Source organism: Hydra vulgaris, chromosome 04, assembly GCF_038396675.1.
Source record: "Hydra vulgaris chromosome 04, alternate assembly HydraT2T_AEP".
NCBI lineage: Eukaryota > Metazoa > Cnidaria > Hydrozoa > Anthoathecata > Hydridae > Hydra > Hydra vulgaris.
Genome location: NC_088923.1, coordinates 22,080,806 through 22,095,150, shown reverse-complemented (window position 1 = coordinate 22,095,150; position 14,345 = coordinate 22,080,806). Strand labels below are relative to the sequence as shown.

Here is a 14,345-nt window from a genome sequence, read left to right as displayed (position 1 = left end):
AGAAATGATACAACAACTTAAAATGGAACAGTGGTCCTTACACTTTGACGGCAAACGAATAGATGATAAGGAATATCAGGTAGTTGTACTTCAGAATGAAAGAACTGACGTGAAACTTGATGCACTGCGTTTAAAAGATGGCAAAGCTGAAACTGTTGCTGAAAAAATTGCCAAACTTATTGATGAATACAATTTGTGGAATTCAATTAAGATGATCATTACTGATACAACAAACGTCAATACTGGGAAGAGAAATGGAGTTGTTGTGAAGTTGCAACGTATGTTTAAATTAAAGGGTGTCACAATACCACAATTTATCGGTTGTCAGCATCACGTACTAGACAGGATTCTCCGTCTGGTGATGGACGAAGAACTTGGGGGTGATACCAAATCTCCAAACATTGAATACCCATTTGTGTCTGAACTGTTGAATAAGTATGATGAACTGAAGGATAAGTTTGTGAATGGAACTGTAGAAATTCTTGATAAATCAGGGTGGAGAGACGATATGAAGTTTTTGTACCATTTAACAAGAGTGTTTAGGTTCTATGAAGAACAAAGAAACTTCCCTCTGATTCACTTTCAGAACATTCCTAATATGAGCAATGCCAGATGGAACTCAAGAGCCATTCTCGCCATTCTGGCGTTCATTCTTATGCCTGAAGCGAGAAAGAATTTGGAGAAGGTTTGCAGGTTCATTTCATATGAGTGGGCAGAACATTGGTTTAGTAGTCAAAAGTACAATGACAATGACTTCAAGAATTTATCTGATGTATTGAAGCCTTACAAAAAGGCATTGCAGTCATTCAAAAATCACTGGAAGAAAGAGCCATCCGTCATCGACATACCACGAAGTAATCAGATAGCTGAACGTGCAATCAAGGTGATGCAAGACCTGTATGCTTCCTGCAGAAAGAAAGACAAACTGCAACTTCGATTCATTCTAAGTAATAAGCGCTAGACTCTTTATGAGACGTGAGCATCATGTGACCCATGTACTAAACACAGTAGGCCTATAGACACAGACAGTTATGTATATTGTTGTACTAGACGCTTTGATACTGTTAATTTTGTAATACTTGTATAATTATATATCACATAATGTTTTTTGTTATATCACAGTACATGTTGCATAAATAAATAAAATAACAACAGGAGTATGACTCTTACAACATCTTCAGCCTTTAATATTCATTTACTGTACAAAAGTGTACCTATTGAAAATTCGAGTTTTTGGTTTTGGGGTGACCTTTTTTCAAAATATGTCAAAATGAAACATCTATTCGTTCTTTTTACATAAAAGTTCATTGAATTACGATACAGGCCTAGTAGGTTGCAAAAAAGTCATATCCCTAATATATATATATATATATATATATATATATATATATATATATATATATATATATATATATATATATATATATTTATATATATATACATAAGTAGTATATATATATATAAGTAGTATATATATATATATATATATAAGTAGTATATATATATATATATATAAGTAGTATATATATATATATACATAAGTAGTATATATATATATGTATATATATAAATATATATATATATATATATATATATATCTACATATGTATATATATATATATATATATATATATATATATACATACATATAAATATATATATATATATATATATATATATATATATATATATATATATATATATATATATATATATATATATATATATATATATATATATATATTAGGGTGGGACATAAAACACCAAAGTCAATAAAAAATATACTATAATAATTTTTCTAGTTTCTTTTGATATGCGTATTAAAAATATACAATTTTTTTTATGGGTTTTCTTATGGTTGGTCCCAGCAGTCTAAAAACAAGAAAATTTCTAAATTTTATAAATAATGAGGAGGGCAGGGTCACTTAAAAATATCTTAAAGATATTTTAATAATTATTTTTGTAGGCTGATATATCTAATTTTTGATTATGTTTTATTTTACTGCAAAAAATAATGGAGATAGTCAGCCCTACCCATTTAAATGTGTATATTTGGGAGGTTGTTTGGGGGGGGGGGGGGGCGGGAGGGAGGTCATAAATTTTTTTTCTACATATTTTAAATAAAAAATTATTTTTACATTTGTATTTAGTTTTTAAAGAAAGGTTATTTTTAAGTTTTCAACCAAGATTTTTTTTTCTGTTGTCTGAAGTTTTAGACGATGATCAACAACAACCAGTAAATTAGCTTGGGCATCTTCTTCGTTTCTAAAAGTTTCAATGAAGTCTTGACCAAGTTTAATAGCACGTTCTGCACTGTCATTTACAACAAGAAGATCAGTGACATAACTTTTAAATCTCATATTACCCGAAAATGTTTCCCGGTTTCATGAACTGATTTTTAGCCATTTTGTCTCTTTGTCTCTTTTAATGTCACTTTTAATAAATCAAAGAAAAAACAGCTTTCACGATCATCTTCAATTTTTTTTTTTCATTTTCAGTAAAAATTTTGGAGCTCAGTTTTCCCATCTTACAACTGGTAGGCTTTTCTGTTTGATCTAGTTTAAGAGCTAATTTGTGTAGCTGATCTACAGGTAAACATTTATCAGCAAGACACATAACCACAAATTTTTCATTTAAATACCAATTGTGTTTTTTAAGTGACTTCAGTACAACTTCTGCTGGTTTATTACAGAATTCAGAATATTGTATCATTTCATTAATAGCTTTTAGATCTAAAGAAGGTGCTATGACAGGGATAGGGGCTTTAATAAACCATAAAGCATAAAATGCTGTAAATGAAGCAATTTCATGAATCAGTTTTCCCTCTTTCAATGATATTTTATTATGAAATAAGCTACTTGATTGTGGCTGAAGAAAGTTGTTTGTTAAAAGATAAACTTCCTGTGCCACAAACCTGGCATGATTCGAAGCTATTGCAAATGTAAAGTGAAAATTTTTTACTTTGCCACCAAACCAAAAAACTGCTAATTGTGTAAAATACTTGTAGTCATTTCTTGGAAACATATCACTATTGAAGCAATTTTGAAGGAGTGTTTATGATTCAGAATCCTAAATAAAATAAAAACTTTGTTATTAAACCTTATAATCAAACACATTAATCTAATTTGGACAATTAATCTAACGTGCTTTTCCAAAAAAGATACAATTTTTTTGTCAAATCTCTTTAGGTTATCATAATTTATCTTCTTTTCAAGAATCGATTTCCAATTACTTCAGCCTATCAAATAACTCAGTGTTTGGTCCACTTGTTTTAACACCAGTTAAGACACTTGAAAAGTGCTGAAATATATTTATCTCAAATCATTTAACTAAATTATAAAAACAAGGTGAATCATTTGATTCATCGAGAAATATTCACAATTAAATATATAAATAAGTATAAAAATATTTTATGATTTTTTCAATGTTTACCTTTATATGTAATTCATAGACATGATGACGACAAGCGATCCAAAGCAAAGCTTTTCCTCTCCACTGCTCAATTAGAGTACAGACTGTTTTTAGCCAATCAATATTTGTGACTGTGGTGTCAAAGGACAGACAATCAACATAGTCAAATAGCTCCCAGTCTTTTAAAGTTTTTTGATTGCTTTTCCAAGAGACTCAGCTGTGCCATCTTTCACAATTAAAATACCCAAAAGTTTGGATTCTGATTCTGGCCGTTACTCAAGGAAATTAATGCTATCTATGCTATTTTAAGGTTCTCTTGGGAAAGTATAAGTTAAACATTGTAGAGTATGCTGATATTTTTTGATCTTTTTGTAGTTATTGTTTATGGACTTTCCAAGAAATTTTTTCTCAATAATTATCCCAAGAAATTCAATTCTTTTGATATTATGTTCTCAATTTTTCAATCAAGACGTTCAGAACGTCATGATTGAAAAATTGATTGAAAGAACTCCGCATTTTATTTCTATTAAATTTAAATATTTATTATCATTCGAAATAACACATTGTTGCCTGTTGCCAAAATAACTTTTAAAATAATCTAGGGTAGTATTTTTTATCCCATATTTTTCAAACTTTTTCTTAGTAATCTCATTATTAATTGAGTCAAACGCTATTAATAGTTCTATAAAAATTAATTAATTATAATGCAAACTGTTTTTAATAAAAAAAATCACTTATGCTATGTAGTAAGCGTAGTTACGTCACATACAAAATGGCGTATGACGCTTTTTTGTTGACAGAGTAGACTAAAAACTTTGCGCCCGCCCCTGGCATTTACGTACGTAAGTATTTACATAAATGATTGCAATAAACTGTCATACCGGTTTTGTCGAAATAAATAGAAATCCTTCAGTTTGTTGAATTTTTGGAGAATCGTCATTGAAAAACCGACAAGTAAATTTATTGTTATTCTGAGTTTCAGCGTCAATTGATTTGCACATTATACCTTTATTAAAACAGGCTTTAATGCAGGCGTGATAATCTATATAATCTGTGCGCATTTCTACCATGTTCGTATTGCCATCTACTTTTTTATCTTTATAAACAGTGAAAGAATAACGAGACAATGACTTTTGTGCTGGGTAACTAAACTGTGTTATGACGTTTGTCAGTGAAGCCAGAAAAATTAAATAAAATAAAGGAACATCTTTGTTTTCCATTTGGAAATTAATCTAAAGTAAATAATTATATGTATATATTATATATATATAAATATATATATATAAATATATATATATATATATATATATTATATATATATATATATATATATATATATATATATATATATATATATATTATATGAGAGAGAGAGAAATTACTTGAAGTTATTAAATATATAGTTAAGAGTAAGAATATGTAAACTTTTGTTAAAAAATCGATACTCTTACTGTTAACTGTATATTTAATAACTTTAAATTATTTCTCTATTATATGGAGAGAAAAATATGGAAAAATAAAAAAATTGAACTCTTAAAATAAATATGTGCATTCGATTTTTACTTAAATCTTAAAAATAAACAGAATTAAGTTAAAATTTTGTTTTCCGTAAAAAAAATAATTTTACTTGAAGATGCTTCTATTGATAAAAAAATGAACAAAATTTAGTCATACAAACGGTCATTATTATTTAAAACTCTAGAATAACTAACGAGGTATTTATTATTAACTAATATTAATGTGAATCTGGTTATAACGAGACAATTTAAAATTTCATTCAAACAGACATAATTCAAAGAAAAATAATGATTAACTGTTTCCAAAGTGACTTAAATTTCTATTACTTTTAATGTTTTTGAGGTTAAACTTGAAACAAAATTTTGGCCTGTATGTGGTAACTGGATCTTTCAGGAAAAAAAAGTGCATTCAAAAATATTAAATAAGTATATAAATAAAATATATAAATAAATAAAATAGTTATACGAAAAATAAGCAAACAAAAAAAATAATAATAAAAATAAAAAAAAAGAAAGTGGTTAAAAGCGATTTTAAAATTTATTCTATTATTTGAAAGTTTTTAACTCGTTAAAGCTCTTTAATTTGTTTTAATAAGTTTCTATTGAGCTGCGTGTGTTTAATTTAAGTTAAATTATGCCAAAATTAGTATCGAACTATATGGTCAATCCGCCTAATCTGATCTCGATCTAGGTATAAAAAGTCTGGAAATTAATTTTGCAACTTGAAAAAAATTGATATACAAGCCGATAAATTGAATAAAAATTTTTCATTTAGAATTGAAATTTTCTTAAAGTACCTTATTTATGAAGTCTAACATTTGTTATACTATACCAGTTGATTTAAAGCAAAACAATGTAGTTTCATAGTCCGCAAGAAGTTGTCTTATGAACTAGATTCTTTATGTTTTCTGTATAAAGAAATCCTGCATTTATTAAAAGCTCGAAATTGGATAAACTTGAACCCATTCAGGAAGCTATAAACTGTTTATACTGCATTGTTTACTTTATGTTATTATGCAATAAAGGAAGAAATTATCTTTAGTGAAATAATTTGTTGCTATATCTGCTGTTTTATGAATTTATAAAAGTGAACAATAATTGAAGAGCTCCCTGCAAAACCAGACAAAACCAATGTTTACCAAAAACGAGATTATGTGTACTGTGTATAGTAGAAAATAGTTGTCATTAACTTATGAATTATTTTCGAGCAAAAGCGGGTTCTATCTTACTGCAATGACATAGAAAAATTAATAATATTATGCAAAAGAAAACAATTCCAGTTTAGCATTTCGTGCAAATTCAGACAAATCCAACTATCAATCTAAACAAACTACGTAATGTTACAACTTCCGAAACTGAAAAGTTAAAAAATATTAGTTATCAATAGTTTAGAGCTGTTATAATGCAAGTTCATTACAAAGATGTAGATGATTTAGAGTTTGTTGGAGAACGTAGTAACGATTGTAGGAAACGGAAAAATATTAAAACAAAACGATCAGTTACAAAAGAAATGCGATGTAAAAAATAAATTGCACGTGTCAGTAGGTCCACAGCATCAACTCCTTTATCACTTAACTGTTTTGAGCACCTCTTTTCAAATTCTTTTACTCGTTACTTCATTTAGTCTTTCAAAGAACCTTTTTTCTCCCTGCCTCTACTCTTTTGTTTTCCGTCCTTCCTTCAACAACATCTCTCAACAATGTTTATATGTTTTGTTTCAGATACACAGTGGATTTGTCTCAAAATGTAGACTGGAGGGCTACCTGAAAACACAAGCAAAGTTCAGCATACAAGTGTTACGAACTTACATCAAAAGGTGTGCGGCAGTTGCCCGTTTAAGACAGCTGTCAAGATTGATCAAGACGTCGTACTGATTAAGCACGGGCACATTACAAAGGCAAGTCGGCTGCATTTTAACGCTTACTAAAGAGCTCTGATGAAGACACATACTAGATTGTATACCATTTGCAGAAGCTACAAGTTCTGCCTAAGGTGTCTCTTCAGAAAACTTTCTATGCCAGACAACTAGCGTTGTAAAATTTCGCAATCTGTGACATGTCGCCAAGAAAAAATTACTCTTATACATGGATTGAGAGTAAAGCAGCACGTGGTTGAAATGAAAACAAGTGCGGTGTACTACTTTCTTTTTAAGGTCTTTGTTAATTTTGGCAGTTCCAGGCAAGCGTCACGTGTCGAATTATTCAGCTACGGTTGTGGAGGGCAGAACAAAAACAACATTCTTTTGGGCGTGGTTCAGTATTGGCTGTACAAAATAACTGTTGGAGGCGGAAGCCAAATTAAATATGTGTCGTTGATATTTCCAGTACAAGGTCATTCTTTTTTACCGTTTGACCGCCAATTTGGAAGAATATCACAAGACACAGCAAGCTAGTCAAATATCAATACACCTGAAAAGTATCATGAGATATTCAAAATGCACGCTGATGAAGTGTTTGTTTATCGTAAGGACTGGGTATTGCATGATTTCAAAGCAGCTGCAGCAGCAACATGCAAACCACTTGATTGACTGCAATTACTAAAGAAAATACTTGTTCACTCGTATGATTTAAAAAGAAAGTGCTTTATGACTGTAAGTGGAGAGGAAGATTATAATACAAGTACGAACAGTTAACAGTCACTTTTGAAAGCAAAAGCATTTCATTAAAAGATACGTGACGTGTGTTTGACAAAAGTTTAATATAGTGGTGTAGACTCTGTGCAACAGCAATAAGCAGTTATTATAGTCAAAAGTACACTGTAGTGAAATAAAATTATAGATATGGTGATATCAATAGTAAACAGAGCTGTGTATTAATAGTCATTATGATAGTTCATTTTGTAATACTAGTATCATTATTAATAATGTGAGAAAATGATGCAAGACCAGACAATTACCTAAAATGGTGCAAATACAGACTAATCCAAATTTTACCCCTTCATAAAAAACCTCTAATAAAGTTTTTCTAAAGAATTTTTTTATGTTCTGTGAACTATGACCCTTGTCAATGTGTGCTATGTTAGTGACATTTTAATGTTGCCAACAGAAATCAAGAAATTAAAAATATCAGATATGATAAAACTTTTAAATATGGTATTGTCTGTTTTTGCGTGGCTGCTCTTTAATTGTTTATCTCTTTTTGACTTACCGAAGGATATTTTTTTGTCGACATTTATATATACGATTAACATGGTTTTATAGAGTTGAAAAATCTTAAAAACTAAGGGGTCTTTCAACTTTAGTAGTTAAGTAGATCCGAAGTTATAGCATTTTTTGTGCTGCAAAAACTGATGATTTTTTGACAAAACGCCTTGTCCTTAAGTATGGAAAAGTTTGCTGTTTAATGGCACCAAAATAAAATTAAAAAAACTTTAAATTTCTAAAAGTCTAGCGCAAAAATTAAAACAAACGATACGCAAAAGGAAAAAAGCATTATATATTTCATTTCTATATACAAATTACCAAATCTTCAAGGAAACACAAATAAATGATGAATTTGAATTACTTGTTTTGAATTGAGGAAAGGCTGTAATTGCAATTTCCATATGGACTCTGTGGAAAGTGGAAAAAACAGTTTTTTTTTATAAATTAACTTTAAAGTTCTTAAACGCTGAGAACTAATAAATTATATATAAATGTTAATAAAACATTTATATATAACTTCATTAGATTCCTTGTTCTTTTTTTAATATATATGGAAAGTATCGTAGAAACAAGATGTGTTTTGGTATTAAGGAATCCATACCTTGAAAAGCTTCGTTTAAAAAAATCATTGCCGCGGCAAGTTTTTTAGTTAATAGTGGTCTGTTGACATGAGTAATATATAATTGAAGCCATAAAAAACTTACATTCTATAAATGGTTGGAAAGAGCTTAAGTCAAGTTAATTGATGCAAAAAATCTCCAGGCTCTAAGTTAAATTAATTATAAAAACAAGATATAACAGAGTCAAGTTCATTATAATGACGTAATTTTTTTCAAACGTCAAATGTTTTTCGTTACGCTCTAGAATCGCTTTCTTAATAAATTACAAACTGCTTGCATAATTTCCTAATATTGCTGATGTGATACTTGTATATGTAAATATTTTTTTTATATATATAGATTTTGCATGATGTCAATTATAATATAAGCAACATTTTTTCCACAAAAAATACAACTGATTGATGTTGCCTAAAGGTTGATACCCAGCAGTAAAAGTCAGCTATATATATTTTTTATTTATCAGCCGTATTATATTAAAATTTTACAGTTGATGGTTGGTGCCAAAATTTAGAAGTTTTAAGCACCGTCTAAGAGTATTTTTAATCTTAATAAAAAGTCTTAAATCTTATCTATTATCAACTCCATAAAAGTTGGTTTTTTAATGTTTTTTCGACAACGTTTTGTACAAAATGGTTAACTTTCAAAATTTTATAAGACTTATGAAAAGTATTTTTATTGTCATTGAAAAGTGGGTTTGATTAATTTTCAAACTATATATATACCATTCTTCATTTGGTTTCATTTGGAACTACTAATCATACGTGACTAATATTTTTTGGACTTTATCATCTATAGTGTAACCTTTTTTCCAATATTTCAATTTTTGGCCAACCTTTGTTCCACTGTGCGGCCATTGACATTTTTTATTAAAGAAAAAAATTTGATAATTTTAGATTAAAGTAATTTTTATTTTTCTTCTCGTATAATTATATACATCAACTTTTCTAAAACACAAATGAGTATGTGCTGTTTATATACATATATATATATATATATATATATATATATATATATATATATATATATATATATATATATATATATATATATATATATATATATATATATATATATATATATATATATATATATATATAATATATGTATATATATATGTATATATATATGTATATATATATGTATATATATATGTATATATATATGTATATATATATGTATATATATATGTATATATATATGTATATATATATGTATATATATATGTATATATATATATATATATATATATATATATATAATATATATATATATATATATATATATATAAAACTGTTAAAGTGTTACTGTTTAAAATAAATAAAAAACTTTAAAATATAATTAAAAAAGTAACAACACAATGTGATATTATTTTTAAATATAAATACTGTCATATTTAGTTTATTCGAATTCAAATAATAGCGCTTTTAAATATTAATAAAAAAAAAACTGATTTATTGTTTCGCAACGATGATTTTCAGCATAGTCACACTGACATTTCATTCAATGTATGCTCAATTGAAAAAGATTATTATTAGGGAGTTTATCTGCAACAGTTAAGATACGGATATCGGTGCTGAATAAAATTCACCTGTGAATTAAGAAACCTGATGAATTTGGTCGTTAAGGTACATATCTAACTCGTGTTTGTAATTTTCTATAGCGTAAAATTGGAAATAAGTTTGTATATCATCCAATATAATCAAAACCATATTGAATACCATTGAATACCATCAAAAAAACAACACCAAACGCCATTATTAGAAAGGAGTTTCCAAAAAATTTAGATTTTATGCTAAGAAAAAAAATTAAGAATTTAATTGAAGCTCATTACATACAAATACAGTTGCAATCATAGATGTTCTATAAAATTATTTTTTACCTCTATATTTCTTTGTACGTAATAAAAATTGAATAGAAACCCATTGTCGATAAGATCCAAAAAATATGTAGTTAGTTGAAGTAGGAAATATAGTTTTATCACATATGTCTGTCCACCATATACTGCATTCTAGAAATTTTTTTCCATTTGCATTTAGCTGATCAGGTTCAATTACTAAAAGTAAATGATCAGTTACTAAATAAGATCATTTACAAAATGCAATCATTAGTAAATGTTATTAATTACTGAATATCATAACTAATTATAACTGATAGAATCTTAAACCAATAGAGTAAGACATAATAATCACTTAACCCAAAAAAGACATAATAAACTCTTTTTCTGTTTTTATATATTCTTTATATATATATATATATATATATATATATATATATATATATATATATATATATATATATATATATATATAATATATATATATATATATATATACATTTGCCCCGCCATTTCCGCAATTTTTGAAGGTTGTCATTTGATTTCTGGTTTATTTTGATGAGAACATAGTGAAAATTATATACACTTTTATTTAACATTTTGTTTCCTACCTCCTCCAGTCTATTGACATTTTTAGACTTTTCTTGTAATTTCCTATAGCAATAACATACTGACATTGGAAATTGCAGAAGCAGATTACAAGCAAACAAAAATAGTATGAAAAATGGCATAGAATTTAGGAAATAAATGGCTAATCTTTTTCGACATTTCTTCTTCAGGTGTTAATTGTATAATAATGAAAAATAAGACTAAATCACTCTCAACCAGAGAAGAAGACTATATGTTTTTGGATGACCATAAAACATACGGTCGTCTGTATAAAAACAGTTTATATAACGAAGGATTGCAAAAACCAATCAATTTCCAAAAAATGATAGGATAACTATTGCCTGACAACATTTTCTTATCAAGTGTTGAAAAATATTCTGATTCTGAATTTGTCTAACTCAGACGAGTTAGATAAAGACTTTAAAGAATGTTATTCAAAAAGGTAAAAAAAATGATGATTTTGTATCGGCTTCTTTGCCTAAAGATATTATATTCAATCAGCATCCATTGTTGCAAAAAGATACAATATTTCTTCAACAAGTCAGGTAGCTATAATTGCAAGTGCCATTAATGCAGGCAATGGAGATTTGAATAAGTTTTCATTATCAGAAACAACTTCAAGAATGCATAACAAAATGGTCTTAATGAATGAAGGAATTAAAATAAAGGAATCTCAAAAGCTAAACACTTATTTCTGACTCTTCACATAGACAATAAAAAAAAATTACAGATGTTCTTAATCATGGCAAAAATTTAGAAAGGTTGGCATTAATTGTAAGCTCACCAGATCTAAACGAGCCCCAGTTTATTGGAGTAATTGGAATTTCTGATGGGTGTGGAATAACCCAGGCTGCTGCAATAAAAAGGTTTTAAATGAATGGAATTTTTTCAAAGCAGTTGATAATGAATCGTTTGATACAGCTGTAAGTAATACTGGACGGATTAATGGAGCAGTTTTAATTATTGATAAATGGAGAGCCAAACCACTAACTCGATAAAACATGTAGACACCATGTTGTAGAACTCTGAGCTAAAAAAAAAGAAAAAGTGACAGGCAAAGTTACAAATTCAAAACATTATAGACAATCCAAAACATTACACAATAATTGGGATAAAATGTTTGCAAAAAATTAAATTTTGAGAATACGAACAAGTTTACTGGAAAGGTAACCACGGAACATTTATTGAAAATAAGGTGAGATAAAAATATTTTAGAGATTTTACTCTGTTAAGACTGTCGAGACCTATTATAAGGAAAGGAAATATAAAACGTTAATAAAACATATTTTTCATCAACACACAAATAATTTCTCACAAATAATTGAATAAATACTTTTTTTAGGCTGGTAAAGTCTTACAGTTTTGCAGTGAAACTTTAAAGAAAAGCATATCTCCCAGAGGTGACTATAAATACCTTTGCCAGTTAACAGTTGTATACTGAGGCAGATTTGTCACGGGATTTCATTATAAAATACCTGGTGCCTTCGATCATGCAAGATATTTGCTAAATAAATTTATAATCTTGTACTTTGTCTTCTTGGTCTACAGCTTGATTCAAATCTTTTTTCTGCAAAGGATATGTCACATTTTACTGTTTTTGCTGAGTTTTTTGGTGTATTTTATACTTTTTGGTTTTTAAAAACTTCTTTTGCATTGTACGGCTCTTAAGATGGATTTACAAGCGATTACAGAGATATGGAAAATAATAAAATTAAAAGACCTGATATTGCCCAAGCATGCATTGGCATGATAAAGCAAATCCTTGACACCATAAACAGAAAACAGTTATTTTCTCCATAGTTGACAAGAAGAAGAATCTTGAGTGGTGTCAAGTTAGTTGTAAGAAATGAGGAAAATATAGCTCCTACAGAAGATTTAAGGACTGGGTTTATAAACTACATGTAGCAAATGATCCTGCCGAAAATGCACTTCAAAACATATTCAAGACTATTCAAAAGTGTGCGCTAATGAAGGGTTGAAGCAAGATAGTCAATAGCAGAGCATAGAGCAAAACATTCAGTTTGTACTAAAAAACAATTGATTAATGTTGAATAATGTTGTATAATATTAAAACTGATTGATTATGTTTATGAGTTTATACTTGTGATTCAAATGTTGTACACTATTTATTTGTGATTCAAATGTTGTGCACTATTTTACTTGTGACACTATTTAAGCGAGACTTTTAATTTTACTTTTTAATAAAAAATACAACAAATGAAAGAAACGAAATTGTTAGATTTTCTATAACTATTTCTATAAATAAAATTACAAAATATACTGATGGAACAATAAAACGAGGGTGTTTCCTAAAATTTTTGTGTCATTGCAAAAATTAATTAAAATAAATGTGCAAACTAAGTTAGCATTATGTAAAATAAGTCTAAAAATGTCAATAGACTGGAGGAGGTAGTAAACAAAACTTTAAATAAGTGTATATAGTTTTCTCTATGTACTCATCAAAATGCACCAGAGATCAAATGACGACCTTCAAAAATCAAAAATTTTGCAAAGATAGCAGGAAAAAACAATTGCGTGAGCAATCTGTTTTTACACAAGTTATCAGTTTAAACCATTTTTGTTATCGTCATTCACATTTGATGTCATGACAAATTTACTTGATGTTTTAAAACACAAATTTGGTTTAGATTTACATTTAAAATTTTTAATACAATTTACTCAATGATAAAAATTGTATTATTAAAATATACAAATGAAGTCATGAAATTGTTTATAAAAACAAAAAAGTCTAAATACATTTAAGTAAAAAATTTTTCTGAAAAAATATCTTTTTAAAAGATAGTCTTTATTTGATGTTTGAGTTTATCTAAAACATTAGTTATTTAAAAAAGTTAACTTGTTTAAAATGTTGTCAAAGCTATTTTAAGTTATTAGAGAAACGTGAAAACCATTTAAAAAGATTTATGAAAATATATTATGAAAATATAAAATATAATATATTATGAAAATATAAGCTTATATAAATTATTGCTAAATAGATCTTGTTTTCTATTTTATACTTGTAACATAAATATATAAAAGAGAAAATAATATATTTACTACGATATATTTTTATTGTAAAAAACTTTACATTTTTTTTTTTAAATCTTTTTTAGATGTGCTTCTGAATAAAGTAGACTGCTGTCTACTAAAATAATAGGCCTTGACATTGCACAATAAACTTTTTTTACTGAAGGCAAACTGATAATTGT

The 14,345-nt window shown here is 27.5% G+C and overlaps 2 protein-coding genes across 8 annotated transcripts in view; both read right to left on the bottom strand.

Moving 5' to 3' along the window:
• The window catches only part of LOC136079651 (uncharacterized), a 103,789-nt gene extending 98,673 nt beyond the window's left edge, over nt 1–5,116 (bottom strand). For all 4 annotated transcript variants that reach the window (XM_065795798.1, XM_065795800.1, XM_065795799.1 and 1 more), the window contains exons 1-2: nt 5,039–5,116; nt 4,293–4,643 (exon numbers count right to left, since the gene is read on the bottom strand). In XM_065795798.1, coding sequence (XP_065651870.1) covers nt 4,293–4,631 — 339 coding nt within the window. In that variant the 5' untranslated portion in view covers nt 4,632–4,643; nt 5,039–5,116. The remainder of the gene's footprint in view (nt 1–4,292; nt 4,644–5,038) is intronic.
• Nucleotides 5,117–10,037: 4,921 nt separating this feature from the next.
• Nucleotides 10,038–14,345, bottom strand: part of LOC105847418 (uncharacterized) — a 41,480-nt gene continuing 37,172 nt past the window's right edge. For all 4 annotated transcript variants that reach the window (XM_065795803.1, XM_065795802.1, XM_065795805.1 and 1 more), the window contains 2 exons: nt 10,570–10,743; nt 10,038–10,482 (listed from right to left, as the gene is read on the bottom strand). In XM_065795803.1, the coding sequence (XP_065651875.1) occupies nt 10,478–10,482; nt 10,570–10,743 (179 nt within the window). In that variant the 3' untranslated portion in view covers nt 10,038–10,477. The remainder of the gene's footprint in view (nt 10,483–10,569; nt 10,744–14,345) is intronic.